Source organism: Filicampus tigris, chromosome 2 (assembly GCF_054856515.1).
Source record: "Filicampus tigris isolate MCC_2025a chromosome 2, RoL_Ftig_1.0, whole genome shotgun sequence".
Taxonomy (NCBI): domain Eukaryota; kingdom Metazoa; phylum Chordata; class Actinopteri; order Syngnathiformes; family Syngnathidae; genus Filicampus; species Filicampus tigris.
The window spans coordinates 3,974,929-3,997,661 of record NC_141218.1 but is presented as its reverse complement, the minus strand read 5'-3'; the positions used below and the strand labels follow the sequence as shown (position 1 = coordinate 3,997,661).

At 44.9% G+C, this 22,733-nt stretch overlaps 1 protein-coding gene across 2 annotated transcripts in view; it reads left to right on the top strand.

Moving 5' to 3' along the window:
* The window catches only part of efnb3b (ephrin-B3b), a 56,367-nt gene that overhangs the window by 8,329 nt on the left and 25,305 nt on the right, over window positions 1–22,733 (top strand). For both annotated transcript variants that reach the window (XM_086023888.1, XM_086023887.1), the window contains exon 2: window positions 16,630–16,919. In XM_086023888.1, the coding sequence (XP_085880014.1) occupies window positions 16,630–16,919 (290 nt within the window). The remainder of the gene's footprint in view (window positions 1–16,629; window positions 16,920–22,733) is intronic.

Here is a 22,733-nt window from a genome sequence, read left to right as displayed (position 1 = left end):
GCATGCTGATTGTTTATTTTTTGGGTGTTTTTTTTTTTTTTTTTTTGCATCTCATTTGCCTCAATCCGACCAGTTTGACCGGTCTTCATCGTATAGCAACGGGTTAATCTGCACCAATCCTGCCCCTTTAATCCCCGCTCAAAGTTGTCATCGAGGTTTGATGATGACTTTTTGTCAAAGCTGCTGTTGAGAGGCCATTTTGTGGTGAAGGCAGAGGGTGAAACACACACACTCTATTATAACAGGTTTTCCCAAACATTTATTGAGCTAATACGCACACAGCGGCACCTCGATTTACGAGTGACCCGATTTACGAGTTTTTCAAGATACGAACTGTTGCGCTAAATGGCGGCAGGGAACAGCTTCGAGCTGTTAGTTGCCATTCCCACTTGAATTTTAAATATAAATCAAAGAGAATTACGGATTGTCTATTCAATCAAACATAATATACATATATAATATAACAATATAATATACATAATTTGCACATCTTAATGCTAACACACAAAGCAAAATGCTATAGACGGGCTAAGGAAGCTAGCATTGCTGTTGCGATAAGTATAACCCTTTAAACAATGGATATTTGCACACAAACTTTGCAGCAACACATGTAGACAGACAATATAACAATTAACACAGTCATATAGTTATTTATCCTCTGTGACAAAATAACATTATTAATGCATCTTATTGATTGATTAATCTCCATTGATTTCAATGGGGAAAGATGAATTCCCACGGTTGAGAATTGCTCGGTAACATGCAAACATCATCGAAATAAAAGGGATATAATGCAAGTAATGATGTCATGTTTCAGTCCAGGCACCTTTTGAATGCAAGCAAAGGTTGCTGGGTACGGCGTTTGGCTTTGAAAGAGTCCAAAAGATGGACCCACGGGGGCTCCTGCGACAAACCCCCCCCACCCCCCACCCCCAATCCATCCCTCTCACCGGTCTCTTTGTCACACTTGTGTCCATCTCTCATCTGCCCTCCCTCCTTCTCCTCCCTTTCAAAGCCTGTCGTGCTTTCTTTGAATGCACACAAGCAGGCAGGCATCCACTCCCATAACTCGGGCATATAGCCGAGAGAATAATAGAAGCCGGCAATACTCAGATAAAGCGTCAAAGTGGGGAATAAAAGGATAAGGCAAGCTGAGAGGGATCCACAGACTTCATATTATTAATTTACTTGGAGGAAGAAGAGGGTGGGGGGTGGGGGGGGAATTTCTCTCACCCTCCTTCTTCACATCCATAGTGGGACACAATGGCGTGATTGGAGAAGGGGCGCAGAGAGGTAGCTAATCCATCCCGTGCTATAAACTGCGGGCGGGGTTAACCGTTTCGTAGCCGTCTTTCCCAGTTCCGTTCGGGCCTCGCCGTCTTTGCCTAATCTTTGTCCATCGCCTCTCTTTCCCGCCTCCCCCGTCGTCCAGCTCTCTGCGGGCCTCGCCGCTAATCCGCCAGCATTGCTTCCAGACCCGTAGGCTGGAATAAACCTGCGCTTAGCCTCTGTGTGTGTTTGTTGCTCTTCTGTGAATTTCGCAGGAAACTGTACACAATGACGCTCTCGTTTTCATGCGAGCTCTGTTGAGCGGTGATGTGAAGTGGACCCCCACATATTGACGTTTTGGCCTTAATATTTATTGTTTTAGCATTTATTTTATTGACAATGAACCATTACCGTACCCAAAATATGTAACTAGTGGTCCGCTAAACCAAACGGCATGCTGGAAGGCTAACGTTGTTTGTGGAAGTTCCGCATTCGATTTGTGATTGAAGTGGCAAAAAAGCACTTATATTATGTATACTTATATTTTTCATTTTTGTAAGTACGTCTTATAATTATTGTATTTTACGTAAGGCGTCAGACAGCTGTGGTATCATAACCGTGAACAAAAACATCGGCAAAAGTCCATTGAACATGTGCCGTAGGTACATTTGTAAACGTAACAAGAAAATAAACCATTTAATTTTTCTTTATAAAATAAGAATGTAGTCCAACAGTAAAAGTATTTCTCGTCATAAAACGAGTAGCTACTTCTTCGCTCTTCTCTGCTTTGTGAAATAGCGTCAGAGCAGAAACGCACCGATTTTAGCCATGCTAGTTAGCTTGTTAGCTAGCCCATGTAGTATTCATTGGAGCATTTGTCGACACGCTAACTCTCATAGCTGCTTGCTAGCAGTCATTTCAAGACAACGTTATTGTAACGCTAACGTTCTTTATTTTTTTTCCGCGTGACGGGTGGCGCACGCTGTGTCCCACGGGCGTGACATCACATGGCAGCCCATGACGCCGCGTTTGCGCTTGGCAGCGCGCTCCCCTGTTGAAATTGGCCGCATATCCACCCCTCATCTGGCACGGGAAGAAGGGAGGGCGTCCCGCGGCGAGGGATTACTCTGATTTACACCGGCACACGCACACACACACACACACACACACACACACACACACACACATACACATACACATTCATACACACGCTCATCTTGTTGGCGCGTCTCGAAGAAATGCTAAGCGCTTTTTCGCCTGTGCGCACAGGCTCCTGGCAGTGGTGGAGAAGATATGGCTTTGTGTGTGAGCTTTGGGCTTCTCAGTTTTTGGGGGTCCAGGGATCCATTGAGCTCACTGCCATGGACGTTCCTTTTCCTCAACAGGAATCCATACTGCAATTTATATTTGTCAAGTACGTTTTTCAACGGGTAGGGTTGTAGGCGAATAGGGTCCCGCTCAGGTGCATTTGTTTGTTTGTGTCATCGCCCATATGTAGGTCTGCGCTTTGTTCAGTGATACCACATAATTATTTATTGCAAATTATTTTGCGGACCCCCCCCACGGGAGCCCAGTTTGAGAAGAAACCATTGGCGTAAAGCGAGTTGGTGAGTGTGTGTGCTGGTCGTGTGAAATTGGTTTGTGTTGCGGCCCCGCTGACACTGCAAGAGCTTCTGCGTCTCTGCAAATGTGTGTTGCACACTGTGTCTTTGTCCTGGAAGGTGGAGGGCGAGGAGGGAGGAGGGGGCGCCCCGGCCCGGCCCATTGTACCAACCTGATTGAAAGGTGTGTCTGGCCTTTAGCCCTTCATCTGGTCGCTCTGCACACGCACACACTTTCACACACCGGGCGGGCGTGGAAACCCAATTCTGTCTTTTCTGTTCTCGCCTTTTCAAAAAAAAAAAAAAAAAAAAAAAAACCTGCAGCCAATTATGGCTCCCGTCATTCTCCCCTTACTCGCCACCTTCCTTAACAAGCAATCTTGTTAATGTCACTGCGCCTATTTCTCCTCCCATCTTCTCCTCCTCCTGTTCTATCACATTCAGGAAAATGAGAACAAATGTTGAGAAAAGCCTGCACGTCCATCACAAAGATGGAATAGCTCGCAAATAGACAAAATTCGCATATACCGTAAATGACGCACATTATAAATGCATTGTGGCGAGTGTGTGTGTGTGTGTGTGTGTGTGTGTATGTAAAGTGGTGTGTGTGTGTGTATATATAAATATATATATATATATATATATATATATATATATATATATATATATATATATATATGTATATATGTTCCAAAATTCGTAAAAAAAAGAAGTTGAAAAATATGATTAAACGTGATGAATTATGGAAAATTTTGCGATTAATTAGTTAAATTTTAATCTCTTGACAGCACTAATATAATTGCTAAACTAACCTAAGATTGACATGTAATCAGAATTAAGTGCTTAGGTGATCGAGTACACTTTTCTTTTATATCCATCGTTGAACCGCAAAATGGCAGGTAAATAAAAAAAGTGTCTGAAATCTAGAGAGAAAATTAGACTGAACGTAACCAGAAACCAGTTTGGAGGAGTGGCCTATAAGCTTGAAAGTATATTAATAGAGTATGAAATATTCATATTATCAGTAATATTATTTGCTTGTTTCTACGATAGAGTCCTGAGTTTTGACTTTGTAGCGCATTTCACTTCATCCCAACGGGTAAAATGAATTGACCTGGTTGCTTGTCTAGTGACGCACCGCTGAGGGACTGGCGAGGCCGCAGCCGAATTTGCGAATTTGCACCGCAGCCCAGACGCTCCCCGTCATATGTGTGCGCGCCGAATGAATAATGTCCAGTCATTGAGTGCCGTAAATTATTCAGAGGCTTCATGCGTGGAAACAGTCTAATTCCACGTTGAGTGTGAATTAGCCTCCGTTTTGCCCTCAGGCACATTTCTCACTCAACCTCAAGGCCTCACGGGAGATTAAAAACGCCAAATGCCATTGAAGATGGACCTGTGCTTTTCATCCAAGCCCTGTTGAGTGGCCAGCAGCAACTGTGAACTGTGTGACTGTGCGTTGATTAACACTGCGGGTCCAAGTGCCCAGTTTCCATCGAATACCTGTATTCCATTTCAAGTGGCCCATAGTCATGTGATTGTGTTTACACTCATTCATTCATATAAAACAACCTGCATGCAGATGCTCAGATGGCATAGAAATAACAAGAGGTGGGAGTAAGTCACATATGCGCAAGTCAAGTCGAGTCGCCACCAAATTTCGAGCAAGTCAGGTCAAGTTATTACTTGGTTCAAGCAAGTCGTAAGTCAAGTCATAAAATCTTGCTCAGCAAAACATATGTTGGAGTGATTAAAAAAAAAAAAAAAAAAAAAATCACTGATCCTACTACAAAAAGTACATTATCTCTAAAAATGCAATGAACATTTACATCTCTGAGAATGAAATGAAAAAGAATTCACTTATAAAATGAATATCTACACTTAAATTATTTAGAAGAATCTATGTTTTTTTTTTCATACTAACGTTTATATGAGTGGCACACTGTCATATGACTCGAGTCCCTCATCTCTGGAAATAACTCTACTTACAGTATTTAGTGAGAGACGCACTTAATACGGCATATTTGCATTACATGTAATGTATGTCTTGGGCATGGTATTTTCAGCATAGCTAATACAAAGTAAATTTACACATGTGAAATGAAATGCTTTGGACATTTTACACACCTCAAAGATTTTATTTTAACAACCTTGCGAAATGTGAATGATTGAAAAAATTCGCCAAGTATATCAAATGAACCATTCACAAATGAGCCATTTTCTCCTCTCTTGAACACCGTGGGCGTGTCTGCTGAACGTGTGAAGCCCCGCCCATCTCAAATGTCAGCTGTCAAACAAATACCAACCTGGAAACCTGGATGCTGCGTCATCTACCATCTTGCTTATGCCCTACATAACTACGTGTTTGATCTGTGAAAATATTTCCGCTGAAAACCTCTGGCGGCTTTTCTGTGGTACAACAACAAGGCGCTCTAAAGCGGCCATGCTAGCACAAAGCCCCAATCCGCACACACACAATTGTCACAATTGACTTCAAAAAGAAATGAAAAAATATCCCCCTCCTCACTCTTGCGCCTCTCTCGGCGTGACAGGCGCACACTCACTGCTGACAACGAGGCGCTCTAAAGCAGCCGTGCTAGCGGACTTTCCGCAACACTGGTTCGCTAATTGAATGTCGCTAACATAAATATCTCCTTCATATGATGCTCCTCTGCTTCTTCGCGAGTTTTGGTCTTCAATTGAGTCGACAAAGGGCATTAAGGAGTGCGTCACGTCTCGGGGAACTTTGAGCCCTATGATGAAAGTGCAGTGGGAGGACAGACGCGTCAACTTAAAAACAAATCAAAAGTTGGAGGAATGCGCCCCGGGCTTAACCTGCAATTAGCGGGCTATGAATACTAACTGGTCTGCGACGTCGCCGAGTGCCGCGCGATGCCGTTTGACCGCTGACTGCACGCACGCTCGGGGGGGCCTCCGCCTCTCATTGGCGCCGCCAGCAACAGATGACGCCATCTCGGCCAATCGGCGGCAGATGAGGGTGCGGGGTGACAAAGCGCCGGTCCGGGCCCCCCCTCCCCACTTGCCCCCCGCCTGCATTTGTGAGTGTTAATCTGCTTTGTGTGCCTGCACGCAGCATCAGCGCTCAAGCGAGAGCCGCGACCTTTCACACCCAATGGTGGGGATGGGCCGCCTTCAATGCCAACCGGGGTTCGAGCTTTCACGCTGTATATATATATATATATGTATATGTATATATGTATATATGTATGTATTTATGTATACATATATATGTATGTATATATGTATATATGTATGTATTTATGTATACATATATATGTATATATATATATATATATATATATATGTATATATGTATGTATGTATACGTATACATACATATATATACGTATACATATACGTATATATATGTATACATGTGTGTATGTGTATATGTGTATACATATATATACGTATACATATATATATATATATATATACATATATACGTATACATATATATGTATACGTATATATACATACATATACATATATATATATATATATATATATATATATATATATATACACGTATACGTATATATATAAATATACGTATACGTATATGTATATTGCATATATACATATATATATATATATATATATATATATATATATATATGTTTATATATATATATTGTATATGTTTATGTGTGCACACAAATACTGCAGCTTACATAGTTACACAGTTGTGTGCGCCTTCCTCTGTCAATCCACATATGTATACGTTATACCTGTTGGCCGTCCTCACCATCCTTTTCCCCTCCTCGGCAATGTTGCATCAGTGGCACCCGTCGTTCTCGGCTGCCAATGGCTAATTTCACAACGGATCGGCTCGTTGTCCTGCCACGCCACAAAAATAAATAAATAAATAAAAGACCGCTGCTGTGGCGATGTTAACGGGACGGCAGCACAACCTCCTGGGAGAGCCCGTCAGACAACGGGAGGACTCAAAGTGTATTTCAACACCCTTTTCATATTTCATCTCCGTCACGATTTGGGCTTTTACAATCTTTTCATGTATATTTGACTGTGTGTTTGTGTGCGAGCTCAACTGAGGGTTTCTTTTGGCAACACTCCCCACTCGGGAGCCCAGAGGTTGAGAACGAACACACACGCATCTGCGTACGCCTCCCCAGCCGAGCCGCCTGTCTATTTATTCCTCGATTCATCCGATTCTTTATTTATTTTACACGGCCCTTCCTAATGCAAATAGGGTTTGTATGCTCCCTGTCGAACTGGGGCGCAGCACGGGACCCGCGGTGTGTGCGCGTACGCGCCTCTGTGTGTCAATGTGTGTGTGTGTGTGTGTGAGTGGGGGGGGGCAGTGAGTAATAGAGCCAAAGTCCTTATCTGTCACCAGAGAGCTGCCTGGCTCTCTCTCAGCTGTCAATCATCCAACCCTGGAGACAAACAGTCAGCTTCAAACAGAGGCAGAGAGGTTTGTGGGGGAGGCGTTGAGGATGACGGGATGAAGGCGCATAGGAGGGGAGGTGTGGATGAAGGCAGGAGAGGTGGAGGCAGGTGTGTGTGTATGTGTGTTGGGGGATAAGAGAAGTTTAGGATTGGCCAAAAGATGCCTCCATGGGCGCCCTGGACCTGTGGAGCGCTCCGGGAATTAGACAGCCCCCATCACTCACAAGCACGGGTGACTTTTTCACAGCGCTCTTTAGGAGCTAAAGTGGGTGAGAAGTGGCTGAAGCGCACTCCCACGCAATGCACTACACACACGCGCACACACGTGCGCGCTCCGCCACCGATAGCACGCCGCAATATCTCGACAGGAGTGGATGGTATTTTTCAAGACTTGAAGCCGCTCACTTTTCGACTTTCTCTCTGGTGATGGCACACTCAATAAACGCCACACTGCACTACCGAATCAAGTCCGCACATCAGAAGATGGACTAGTCCATTGCGTGAGAAGGAAGTGAACACGACTCCGATTTTGTATACAGCTACACTACGGGTGTGCGTCATGCGTCGAGCAGCTACTGCCACTGCACCGCTGCCATCCTAAGCGCCTAAAACTTCCTTCAGCCCAGGACGGGAGGAGGCGGTTGGGGGTTGGTGGGTGGTTGAAGTTGGGGGGCGGGGGGGGGGGGGGGGGGGGGGGGTAGTCAGCCGAGGCTTTGAGGCCCAAATGGCTTCAAGATGCCGACTAGCATGAGAAAGCGGGATGGCGGATTTAGCGCCGTGCCCCCCTGATAGGATGCAAACGCCCCAACGGGTTGGCTCTCATTTGGTGTACCTAATTAATTGGCCTTGAGTGCTGCAAAGGCAACTCAACCTTTTTTTTTTTTTTTTTTACAAGAATAAATTGTGATTAATATTGCGTTCATGGAATACAAATTAAAATGAGAAAAATCGGAGTTGGAGCTGTCAGCCGCCGATGTCACCCACTTTGGCTCCGCCCCTTTTAAAACCTGTGTGTGACCTGTGGCGTCATTCCATAAGTGTCATCAAGGAGCCACTTTTATTTCTTTTTCTACCTTTCAAGTCCAAAGTGCTCTTTTGTGAGTTTACTTGGGTCCCAAGTCGGCGTCCCACCCACGAGTCTCCTGGCGCATATTTGGTGGTCCCGTGGGACCGCCGATGGATTACAGCACTCCCCCGACACTCTGGCCCCCGACACTGCTTGAGCCGAGGCGTCCTTAGCTAAAGTTTCAAACTCTTTGCACCCTTTGGCCTCTGAGGGGCACACACACACACACGCGCACACACCCCGGCAGGATCAACATCACCTCACAGACTATTGGACGGTTCCTGTGTGTGTGTGTTTGTCCATGTGTCCACATAAGCGTGTGCGCGCCCCAACACTGGCGAGCACAGGGTGACCTAATTAAATTAGCGAGGTGGTCGGCCTGAATGAGCTGAAGCTCAAAGACTCTTCACACGCCAGCTGCCGCCATCCATTTAAGTGTGCGCGTGGGTGTGTGCGCGCGTGTCGTCCTCAGCTACACACTTCAACTTGGGAAACCTCAGTGGGGCATTTGAGTATGTGAATATATACACACACACACACGCACGTCAGGACCTGCAGTGCTCCATCAACACACACCTCTACTAGAGCGCCTTAATGGGACCAATCCAGACTTGTATAAATCATCCACAGGAAGGGGGCGGGGGGATAAAAGCAGCAAGCGCAAGAGCGCCCCCCAAAAAAAGCAGATGTGAGTTGTGCGACCACCAGGGAGACGCGCACTCGTGGCCAACGCGAGCGTTTGGAAATGTTTTCCGATGTTCAGTGTCTTTTGGTCTTTCAATTTTGTGACAAACTCAAAACACACGACTCCAAAAACGAATTTTTATGCTTCAAAAACTATTCAGTTTTAGGCTCAGCTCGAAAATAGAAACGTGAAAAAAATATGTTCGGTTCACGTTAAGTTCAAAAAGTTTAAATGTAAATGCGTCGTACTGAAAAGTTAAATACGACGCACGAATGTACTCTCCTGAATTCAATAAAACAGTAAGCCGCTCTAACATTATGTACATTAACACTGTACTTTAATGTAGGAAAATAAAAATAAAAAAAAGATTCGATTACAATATGTTGCACATAAAAGTTGTACCTAAATAGATATTTGAGAGCAGTTCACGTGTACTTAAGTGAAAGACAACCAAACTGTACTTAACCATTTTACTGTACTGTACTTAAATATGCTGTAGGAAAAAAAGTACAGTGGTACCTCTACTTACGAACGTTTCTTCATACGAAATTTTCGAGTTACAAAACGCCTCAACAGGAAAATATTGCCTCTTGTTACGAAAGAAATTTCAGGATACGAAAGGTAAAAATACAGTATGGGCAGCTACTGGCAGCTCCAGAGTTTTCCTGAGCGCAACATACTCATAGCTGCTCTGCCATTGGTTATTACCTAGCATCTTCCTGGCATCCCATTGGCTAAGAGGGACCTCTTCCCGTATGTCTATATGTGTGTGGATGGATAGATGCAGCGTCCTCGTCATCCGCCCCTCGGGCCATGAGGTCTTACGATAGTTTTACGTGAATTAGAAGCGAGGAAAAGAAAAAAAGGAGAAAATCGGTTTTTTTTTTTTTTTTTTTGTCCATACAAACAAAGCAAGAGATAATATAAGATTATGAAAAAGGGATGCGTTTGGTTGATCTCGCCAAAGAATATGACCGTAATGTATCGACAGTCGCCACGTTATTAAATGAGTTGTTTACAGAACGCCAAGCAAAAACCACCTCTGAGAGAGAACATGGACTCATTTATTGCGCAATAATCTAATTGTAATATGTATTTGTTACATGTTTTGATGTATTTTTATGCTTTATAAAACATTTATGTCTGAATATTGGGGGGCTTGGAACGGATTAGGGCATTTACATGAAAAACACATCGCTACTTATAAAATGTTCTTCTTAAGAAATTTCTTCCAGAACCAATTAATTTCGTAAGTCGAGGTACCACTGTACTTAAATATTGATTTCATTAAAATGTAATGTACAAAAAAAGCAACAAAAAAAAGTGCCTAAATAAAAATTGACAACAAACAGTCCTTAAAATTGAACACATACAGTTTGTGTCTTACTAAAAAGTTAAATCCAACTGAACTGTGAACTTGGGCTAGAATCGAACCCCAAACTTCAGAACTAAGATCATTTACAAGCTCACACAAACGATAGTTTACTTAACTTAACTTAAGATAAAAACTAATGAAAAAGAACAAAGCCACTCTAAAAACGAATTAAATAACATTTAAAAAACAACAAAATATAAAGTAACTCTAGTACTATAATAACCCAGTTTAACACTTCTCCGTCAATTCCAATTTCAAGACGACTTCCACCATCATGTTCGCAATCTTCTCGTCACCGATGTTGACTTTTTTTTTTCTCTTTTTTTCCTCCCCATGCTTGAATTTTAAGAGTTGAAGTCAGGTGTCGGCGGCGGTTGATGAGATGCCGAGCACGGAGCGTCTGCCGCTAAGAAGCTGTGAATAAAAAAGTTCTGAGCTGCAGATGCGGCAGCGGGAACATGAAAACACACACGCGAAAATTAAGTCAGCAAGGGGAAGAATGCAAATCAGGATGATGATGACGATGAGGATGATGATGATGGCAACGACAAAGGCAGACAGGAGGAAAAAAAAAAGTTTCTCCTGACCTGAATATGGCTGCCTCCAAAAAAAAAAACAAAAAAACAGAAGGCGTCGTCCTCCATACTTTGCTTAGTTATCTTGACGCTGCTTCATCTTAATGCGATGCGCTCATCTGCCGCATTGTGTCCGAGGCCGTGCGCCCCCCCTCAGCGGGGGCACCGCGACATGGGATCTGAAAGGCGGGAGTGTGCGTTTTTGTGGGTGTGTGCGGAGCCGTGCTCTTTGCAAATGCCAAGGCGGCATCCTGCATGGCTCCAACCTGCAAGTGTGCTGTGATTGTTACAGGATGTGACACAGACGCTGCAGCCTTCCCAAGCGCCTCCAGTCACACAAATGTGTGTGTGTGTGATGACAAGGGCACTGTTACCTTCAAAGTCCCTGGGTGCCATCTCACTTTTTGTGTGTGTGTGTGTTTTTTTTTTTAACCTGTCCTTTTGGGCCGCTTGCTCCCTTGACGAGAATTAGGGCTGAGCAATTTATCCGATTGAAATGGACGTTGCAATGCAGCAGAAGGCTGCAATTTGCAGTTTTTATTTGAGTGAAAGCCCAAAACATGTATTTATAATCAATCAATCTGATATTGTATAATGTATTACAGATTCATTTATTCATTTTATTATTTTTTTTAATTATTTATTTATTATTTTATTATTTAAAAAAAAAAAAAAAAGGGAAGAGGACCTTGCAAAAATAATCGCATATTAAATCCAAGTTGTGATATTGAGGGAGAAAAAAAAAATTGCAATTGGATTACACTGGCGACACATTTTGGCGCCAAGAAATTTTCAACAAATTGAGCGTATTTAATGTCGCTGAATCTGAAACTGACAATTTTTTTTTTTCAAATTGGCTGTAGTTTTTTGCAGAGAGTTTGCACATTTTTGTTTCAAAAAAGTGCAAGTCATACGCAAGCCATGACAATCACGTTCTCTAATTGCTTTGAGGCTGCATGTGATGTTACAAGCATGTCTATCGAGTACTTTTTAAATATGCGATATCCTGAAAGACAACAATCGTTATTGCAGAGAGCCTTCGATATGCAAATCGTGTTGGATGTGAAAACCAGGCTAACATTCAGCGAAATCGGGCAATTTTAGAAGTCACCAAATGCAAAAAAAAAAAAACGGGTGAGGTCAAAGCACAAACAAAACTTTTAGTCACGATTGTCGTACATTTCGTCAGACTATCGATATCTCAAAAACTAGAGCCATTTCAAAGAAAGCCATTTTCGGGGACTCGACAAGTCTAAATGACCCGGAAACATATTCTTTCATTTTTTTGTGCCTCACTTTTTCTGTTCTTTTACAACCTTGCGTAGAACACGATTTGGTTTCACCAGAAACACCTGTTCCTGAGAAAACAAGGTTTTTCTCTAAACATGTCAAGCCGAACAGTCTTCATATTTTTTTGCATTTGTGACACCTCGAACTATGAAACAACAAAAACAGGAATGAGAAAATGATTTTAAAGTCAAATGAATAATTTATTTCCAGATACATAGCCAAGAAACATCCTTTTGTGCGACACAAGCTCAGGTGCAACGTCAGTGACTTTTTTTTTTACATGGCCTTCACCATTCACTCCATGAACAGCGTCATCTTTTCCTCCTCAATTGCAACGCACATGTTGGACTAACAAACTCATCTGCCTGGCCGCGTGATTCTCGCCACCTCTCTCTCTCTCTCTCTCTCTTTCTGTCTGGCTCGCCATCCCGCCCGACCGCCCGCCCGCCCGCCCGCCACATGGAAGCTGTTAACGGGCTCGCGCTCACCACCAACATTCCTGCGGGCTCCGCGGCGCTGGCTGACTTTGCGTCAACCTCTCGCGCCTCTCCGCTTGTCCGCGCCGCTGGCCTGGCCTTGCTCGTGATCCTCTTGACGTGACTTTTCGCACTTGATACTGGAGAGAGATTTTTTTTTTTTTTTTTTTTTTGTCCCCCCCCCCCCGCAAGAAAACGCAAATGTGCATTTTGTCCACTGCAAAACGGAACTGCCTTTCACACGTCCACGTCGGCAATTGCCAACACAAAATATTGTAGCAGCCAACTCTGTGCTGTTATTCGCGGACACCCACGTCACTCACCAGGCAAGCCTCACCTTTTAGAGCCACACGCATTCAAATCGACCGATACGTCTACTCAAGATATGGAAAAGAAAACTAATCAGCGTCATTACTGTCACAACACAAAATGCTTGACTTTGAAAAAGTACATATATATATATACACCAAATTATTATTCTTTTTTTGTGTAGCCTCTGATATTTTCATCTCTTGTGTGAATGTAATAATGTTCACGGACGCGCTCGTCTTCCCATAGAAACGTTGGGAGGGATCGTTCTCTCATCGATTTCCACGACAAGTCTCTCTCGTTGCTGCTGCTCCAAACGTTGGCCCATCACACTCAAAGAGCACTTGTGCGCTTCTTCTCCAGGGTAGATGCTCCTTTAATCAAGACACTCACAACCATTATGGATATTTAAAGACGCCTGTCCGACCCGCGCACTAATGGACGGCGGGCGGTCCATTCGGAATAAAAGGACATTAACGTCATGGATTATTTAAACCGAGAAAATTTTAGATGTTATAAATGTTTGTATGTATATATATATATATATATGTGTGTGTGTGTATATATATATATGAATATATGAAGTTGGCTGCACCAGTTTAATGGAATGCTACTTGCTCCATATCATGCAGTCAGGTAAAAACCACATTTGAGGAGGAATCGCGACTGTTGGGAGGATTTGAATGCGTGTTCCTATGTATTACATATTCCTGAGCATCTGTTCCCTATTACACTTCTCTGATTGCTGCAGCAAAACATTGGAAAATGCTCGCAGCTGCTTCTTGCTCCTTTCTCCGCTCCAGCCAGTGAGTCAAGCCAGCGCTTAGGCCTGGAATAATATTTCTCCTCAAAGTCGCCTTTTTTTTTTTTGTTTCTTTTTTTTTTTTTTTACATTTCCCCTCTTCATCCTTAAAGCCGACTTTTTATTATTATTATTATTATTGCAGGAGATGGAGAAACATGTCAGAAAGTTAATTTAAGGATGTTTGCTTGTGTCAGCGTTTAAAAATGACGCTTGAGCGGGCTCTCCCGCAAATGAGGCTCACGGCTACACGCTCGGCCCGAAAAACAAAAAAACGCACGAGTGAGTGATTATTTTGTTGTTTGTTTTGCAATCCAACGCACAAAAAAAGCCAGATTTTCCGTATTTTCCCTCATTTAAGTTGTAATTTACGAATGGACATGCTATACATCATTACTCATTTCTCCTCAAGTCGACGTCTTTCCTGCCCCCTTTTGCTCCCCTGCTGTGCGTTTGACATTGTGTGTACATTAAAAGCGGGTGTGTATATGTGTGTCTGAAATTACACCATGAGATTTGAGTGGACAGCTTTATGTGGACGGGAGGCTATAAATCTAACCCGCCACAAGAATAGAGCGCCCTGGTCATTTATTGTTCCCGAGTAGAACCCTACTTTGTTGGCTCCGCCTCCCGCCAGGCTGTGATGCGTTCAAGGATGAGGAAACTTGACGTGGCATTTGGTATGGTTCCTACGCAAGTGAGGAAAGTATGGAATTTGATTTGGGATATTTTTAGGTGCCATATTCTTCTTCTGTCTGGTAATTAGGGTCTGGAAAAAGTATGGAATTTTTACATTTCAAATGTGTAGGGGCCCCGTCATTGTGCCTTGTGGATTTTCTTCTCTTCGGGCCTACGTGGCAGACACACACACACACACACACACACAGCTGTTGGCACCTGTGTGCCCAGCTCGGGATCCACAATGGGCTCATATTGCCGCTGTGGAATTTTGGAAATGTTCGCACTGTCCGTCACGATGATATGCGGAGAAGAGGGCGCACAAGTCCACCTTGCTTCTCAAATGTGTCAAGAGGATGGGGAGGGGCAGCTGGAAAGCAGGAGGCATGGGGGTGGGGGGGTGTGGTTGGGGCAAGGAGACACTCAAGCAGTCGGGGTCCTAGAGGTCAATGCTCGGGTGAAAAAAAAGACCTTTCTGCCCAGAGAAGAAAACCCAGCCCCTCCTCCCTTCTAGCACCCCCTCCAAAAAAACTCCATCAGTGTCACCTCTGCCCCCCCCCCCCAACCCTTCCCACCACACCACGTTTCAAAGTGTGGCCACATGAATGGCTCCATTGTTGATAGCTGAGGGTAAAAAAAAAAAAAAAAAAGCCGAGATGCAGAGTGAGAGGAAGGCCAAATGTTGCTCAGGATTTTATTCTCTGCAAAGTTGATCCGGAAACACAGAACATTTATGTCCTATCGATCTATCGACTGATGCTCAATAAATATTCATTGTGTCAGCTCCCAATTTACGAAACTAGGTCTTGTGCCAAAACAGGCAAAATGCGGTGATTCACGTACACACTGCACATATGAAACGCGACTCATTTTCACTCTCTTAAAGCTGAATAAGTGTTAATCCACTCATTTTTAGCCATCCCTGGGGGCGGCCATTTTGTCTTCTGTCAATTGAAAATGACATCACAACTGCTCACAACGACCAATCGCGGCTGACCTGTTTTCTGAATCTGAGCCGAGATTGGTCGTTGTGAGCAGTTGCGATGTCATTTTCAGTCGACAGAAGACAAAATGGCCGCCCCCAGAGATGGCTAAATACGAGTGCATTAACACTTATTCCACAAACGCAATATTCATCAGAATGCCGTGTTTCAACTAGTGGGCCTGCTGGGGACATCCATCCATCCATCCATTATCTGTACCGCTTCTCCTCACAAGGGTCGCGGGGCGTGCTGGAGCCTATCCCAGCTGTCTGCTGGGGACATATTCTTGAAAAAAATCTGTTTGGGTTGACTTCCGCTTTCAGCAGGAAATCACCTCTTTTTCAAGGGAGTCCAAAAAACACAAAATACAGTTACATATTAAACACAGAATTTTACAAACACGTTATGAAAAGCAAGTGCACATTATGGAAATTGTCTCAAAAACTCCCAGTTTGCTTTTCAAAGTGTTTCAAGAAATTCAATCGGTTATCTTGTAGCCTTTTTGGAGCACACATTCAGTCTTCATCATTGTCAAAGTGGGCATTTAGGTCAATTAAACACACGGCTTGCTTTCAGAAGAGTTGTAGGAGATGCGAGGGACCAAATGTGCTTACTTTCCCACTGTGGACCGCTTCCAAGTTGTGTTTTGTCCATGGTGAGCTGAAAGGTGGCCGCCGTGGTCGCCGGGAAGATCAAATGTCAAGTGTAGCGCAACGCAATCCATTCCGGGATGATTCATATTCTTCCTCTTCTGGATCTCATGACGAAATTGTGCCACTTAGAATCTTTCCTCGAAAAGCCGAAGTTGCGAGAGTCCCGCGGCTCCACTGTGTTGTCATTAAAATCTTTGGTGACAGATGCGAAGTGCGCGCTTTGTGATGCTGTATATTTCATGCACGAGGCGCCACAACAGAAGGAACGGTCGAGCAGTTTGGGCTCCCGTCGGCATTGCCGTCACGCGGTCTGTCAGACTCGGCGTAGCGTGCGCGTGCCTACGCCTTCTGACGTTTCGGTTCCGTCGCGAAACGCTGCGTTCAAGGCGCGCTAATCTGACTCCACTTACTTCCCGTCCCCCCCTCTCCGCAGGTTCCGAGACGATAAGGGCTACGTCCTTTACCCTCAGATCGGGGACCGGCTGGACCTGATCTGCCCTCCGCTGGACACGGCCCGCTCCACGCCGGAGTACGAGTTCTACAAGCTGTACCTGGTGTCGTCGCGGGAGCAGGCGGACCGCTGCGAGGTGACGGGGCCGCCCAACATCGTGCTGACGTGCGACGAACCCGTGCGGGAGCGCCGCTTCACCATCAAGTTCCAGGAGTTCTCGCCCAACCTGTGGGGCCACGAGTTCAAGAGCATGCACGACTACTACATCATCGGTAAGCGGCTGTGCCCGGCGGTTGTTTTGCTTTCACGTTTGAGTTCGGATTGAGCCCGAAAAGACTCTGTTTGTTTATCGTTTGAGATGGCGAAGGCTTGTTCGGTTTCCAGAGGTGGAACCTCTGTCACGTTTGGTCGGCTCTTATTTTTTTCATCTATGTTTATTTGATTTATTTTTTCAATTGAGTGCTTAAGAAGTGCAGTCCACAAAAGCCGCAGATTTAACAACAAATATAAAAACAAACTGTAACGAAAAATGTATCACCCTGGTGGCTAATACAACATCAACGTTTGGTTGAGACTTTCGCCAAGCAATTCCCCAAAGTGGCGACGTGTGACTGACTCATGTCAAGTCGGTTGTTGTGCGTCGTATCGGCGCCGTTTATTGTTATCGTCTGACTCGGCGGTCACCGCGAAAGACGAAAACTCGCTTTGCTTCGGTCGATTGGGAGCAGATTGTTTGCGGCCCTCGGGGAGCCGACGATGAGGTCATCAAGTCAAGTCGGGCCCGATGCGGTCGTACGCGATGGAACGTTGCGGAAGCCGAAGGGGGCTTTGTTTGACTCGCTTTCATTTTCACACACACAATGCAAAAACACCTCAGGAGTGAGAGTGAGTGTTTTGGTTGTCTCCTCCCACGCAGCTCGCAGCCGGGATGCGCTCAGGTGCGCGCACGCTTTGTCTGTTCACTTCCTCTCATCTGCGGTGAGAACAAAAAAAATACGAGGAGGAAAGGAATTTTACTTGAGTGGTCGTATGTAAACATTAGGGCCTGACCGTTACAATTTTTTTTTTTTGAGGTGGATGCCAATTGCAATAAAAAATACATATGATGATATATCATGACTAAAATAACGTCTCTTTGGATGCCTTAATGCCTACAAAAAGTCAGACGATGATTTTTTTAAACATTTTTCGAAATAATATTATTTTTTTGGCTTACACTAACAACATGGCTGCAATCCGAGACAGACTCGTTTACAAAATAAGAGTCATTGTTGCTAACTCGGCAATTTGGTTGCTATATTTAGCGGCTATTTTTCAAACTTTTGAGTTTAATTCAGTTGATTTTTTTTTTTTTTTTCCGTGGAAGTTGATGCAACTTAATGCTGACGGAAAAAAAAAACTTGCAGGGAAAAAATAGTTTCAAAGCTTGTTTGGTATCAGGAGAAATAAAACAAATCCCACAAGGGGGAAGAACAACAAAAGCAGGACTTGTTTTGAATAATGTCATTCAGATTTGTTTTTTTTCTATAAGCCGAGGGGAGCAGTGGCTTGGAATCAGAAATCGGATTTGGTGAAAAAGATCGGCGATTTCATTTAAAGGCCATATGGCCCAGCCCTGGTGTGTGATTTGAAAATCAATTTTTCCTTACTGGAGCTCTATTTGGTCTTTCCCCGAGCAGGTCATTCGACATCTGACACCTTTATCACCGACACACGCGCGCACACGGTGCTCAGACGCATCGATTGACAGCTCCGGCCGAATCGATGGAGGCTTGAGGTCACGCGCCCACACACGCACACACCGAGACCATACGTGTGGACAGGTGTGAAGTGAAAGCACAGAGCATCTGCTGCTGATAACTTATTGATAACGATACGCGAGCTTTAATTGGGATGATTCTTAACGAAGAACGGCGCTTATGCTGCCTGCTTTAATGAAGCTGCCACATCGTTAATAACCGGCTCATCTAATGGCACGTTAAGCTACTTCCTTAGAGACGGCCATCAGAGAAGGAGACGCGCCTGACAGCTAGCATGCCTTCAATTACGGACTGCATATCATACAGCCCAATCCCCGCGTTTCACGAAATCATCTTCCCAAATTATTTTTCAAAGGTCTTAGAGCCATTAGTGATGCATGGCTGTCACTTGTATATTGCTTTTCTAGCTACGCTACTCAAAGCGCTTTACACTGTGTCTCATCATTGATGACGCGGCACCAGGAGCAACTGGGGGTTCGGGATCTATGATGCAAACAGTAAAACCATGATACCGAGTAAGAAGTCCAGCAATCGTTTAACAGGCTTACCCCAGAGAGGTGACATGCCATGTCCCCAGAGCTCATTTCTTTAGCTGGGGATCGGACGGCCAATTTTCCCTGCTTTTCGGCCGCCGCCCAGCTCACAAGGCACCCGACCCCGATGGCCCCTCCCACCAGGCGGTGAGCCACGTTGCCTTTTCGGACTGCGCCCGGCCCGGCCACCAGGCGCTCGCCAACACCCTTCAGGTGTGCTGCGTGCGGGCAAGGGAAAACGTAGTCCAATTATGTTTGCGGACTGTGTATCGGTCTCTCGCGGTGAAGAAGGTGCTTAGCCGAAAGGCCAAGCTGTCGATTTATCGGTCCATCTACGTTCCTACCCCCGCCTATGGTCGGTCACGAGCTGTGGGTCGCGACTGATACAAGATACACAGGGAGTCCGGTCTCTCACTTAGAGATGAGAGGGTGAGAAGCTCGGTCATCCGTGAGGAACCGAGAGGAGCCAGGTGAGGTGGCTCGGGCATATGGTTAGGATGCCACCTGGACTTCGCCCCGGTGAGGTGTTCCGGGCATGTACAGGCAGGACGCCTCGGGGACGACTGGAGAGACGTTTGTCTCCCGGCTGGCCTGGTAATGCCTTGGGATCCCTCGGGAAGAGATAGAAGAAGTGGCTGGGGAGAGGGAAGTCTCATGCATAAGAACGATCGTGCACACTAAACATAAGCAACAGAAAGCCAAGCAAAGGTCAAAGGTAGCCTCGAATCAGGCGTGAGATTTGATGTCTAATTAAGAACATGCTATGTAGCAAATAGAAACACGTTCTCTTTTCTCTGAAAAACCCATTAAGGATTAATTACATTTTGGAAGAAGATGTATCGTCTGCAATTTGATATAGACAATTAATATCAGGATATTTCAAAATTGGCGCATGAAAAATGAACAGTATGTACGGGTTAACTACGTGAAACTCACAAGTTTGCTATTGCGTGTTCATCGCTGACAAGTACTAATGGCTTCATTTACAAATCTAGTGCTGGTTGTGGCTTTCATCTAATGACTTTGTTTTGGAAGGTTACTAATGTATTACAGATGCCACTGCTTTGTAATCAGATTACTCGAATCCCATTAAAAGTGATTCTTTTCTTCCTGCACCCCGGGGAGGGGAGAGAAAGAGCGGCAAAATTGATTAGTCATACTCACTGATGGATGTTTTCATTCATAACATGAGGTCAGAGTTTATGTCAGCCTGTGTCCTCATCACACGCACGTGCGTGCGCACGCACGCGCGCAGTTGAGTAAATACTCGATGTCGCACACTCAAAAGCGTCTTTTACTGCCTGGCTGTGCGGAACACTTGCAGATAGCACACATATTCTAACGCCCACGTCACTTGCTGCTTTTTAAAGCCACCCACACTCAAAAATCACAGATACTACAGTAGAATATGAGGATTGAAGCCATCCACACTCAAAAGTCACAGATACTACAGTAGAATATGAGGATTGAAGCCATCCGCACTCAAAAGTCACAGATACTACAGTAGAATATGAGGACTGAAGCCATCCGCACTCAAAAGTCACAGATACTACAGTAGAATATGAGGATTGAAGCCATCCACACTCAAACGTCACAGATACTACAGTAGAAAATGAGGATTGAAGCCATCCACACTCAAAGGTCACAGATACTACAGTAGAATATGAGGATTGAAGCCATCCACACTCAAAAGTCACAGATACTACAGTAGAATATGAGGATTGAAGCCATCCACACTCAAGAGTCACAGATACTACAGTAGAATATGAGGATTGAAGCCATCCACACTCAAAGGTCACAGATACTACAGTAGAATATGAGGATTGAAGCCATCCACACTCAAACGTCACAGATACTACAGTAGAATATGAGGATTGAAGCCATCCACATTCAAACGTCACAGATACTACAGTAGAATATGAGGATTGAAGCCATCCACACTCAAAAGTCACAGATACTACAGTAGAATATGAGGATTGAAGCCATCCACACTCAAACGTCACAGATACTACAGTAGAATATGAGGATTGAAGCCATCCAGACTCAAACGTCACAGATACTACAGTAGAATATGAGGATTGAAGCCATCCACACTCAAAGGTCACAGATACTACAGTGGAATATGAGGATGGCGACAAAAACGATACCTTCACCTCACGTGCGTTGTGTTTCATAGAGCAAAATCCATTTTTTATCAAAGCACTCAAACAATCCATGGAATAAAGAAACATTGGATAGCTGCAGCTCGAGTTATTGTGCAGTCCCACGTACCCTGAAAAAGCAGTCCATAAAAATGTTTCACTTCTTCAAATGGATTCACAGGTGACACACTCATGCGTATGCAAACACACACCTCGTCGTGAATGATGGCCGCCTCACAGTCAACATACGTTTGACCTTGTGTGCATTTGCGTGTGTGTGTGCGTACGATTTCCTTCACTCCCTCAACCTGGCTGTCACTCTCCCACACACACACTTACCCTCGCCACCGCTAACGAATGCACACTCACATCGGCGCACGCGGGGACCTTCTCTGATTATACGTACACACACGTGCACCCACGCACACACGCACGGGTCGCTGTAAACATCCTCAGAATCGCTCTAAAAGTTTGGTGACTTGTTGTAGTGAGCAGGTCACCCACTGCGGGACTGCAGTGTTGTCGCTGCATGCTGAGACAGATGGTGTGTGTGAGATCGTGCGCGTGTGAGAGAGAGAGAGCGTGCGCGCACAGGTTTTTGTTGACGCGTTTCCTGAGCGCGCATGAATGCGGACACCGCCGTCTACCCCGCGTGGGCGCGAATGAACCGGCAAGCGAAAGGACTCCCAGCCGGGCTGCGTTTTATGCAGCAGGACCCCCGGGGCTTTGCGGAGAGCCCGGTTCTCACCGTCACACATCGATCCACGTAAACAACAACCGTAAAATGAATAATAGAGGAGCGAGTGGACTCTAAAAGCTGCGCGTTTGCATCGGTGTGTTTTGGAGTGATTAATTGTCAGCTCGCAGGCGCACATGTGTGGTCTAATTGTCTGAGATTGCGCTGCGTGCAGACAGCGTCGTCAGAGTGTTCAATAATGCAGCGGCGCGCGCTGGTTTATTTATCAGGGTTAAGCTGAAATAAATGACACAAGCGGCGGATCCGGTTGGGAGGGATGAGGAGGGTGAAGGTGAGCGGCAGAATGAAGAGGTGCACGGGCGGCTCCGGTAGACAAAAGACGAGATGATGTGGTGGGAGGAAATCTGCACTGCGCACTAAATGAGCTGCGCCCACCACCGCCACGCCGCGCTCACCGTTTGCCGCGAAGCACGCTCAGGTGTGCTTGTGGAGCCCCGACAAATCTATAGCTGCTGAATATTTGATCGTGCCGAAAGCCTTTTGATTTGTAGACGCCCAAGTGCGAGGCGAAGGGAAAGGACAAACTGACCTCAGTGTGGAAGTGAAATCTTGACAAAGTGTGTGTTTTTTCTTAGTTTGTTTGTGCCTCCAAAGGACTTTTGGGTTAGACTCCACACATTTGAACATGACAGGACCTGACTCGTTACCCCTGTCCTCTCCATCACCGGCAAACAAAATCATCCCAGGCAGTAGTGGCGCCTTGAGACCGGCTAACGAATAGCATCGCTGTCTCCGTGCTGAAAATGGTGACTCAACACATTTTGAGAGATACAAAACCAATACTCACAGTCACATATTCTTTATCCTCTGCAAAGAATGGCTAATGATGATGCTTTTCACTGAGGAGGTTTGACTGGCCCCATGTTCATCTCTGTTTCGATATTATAGCAGGTGA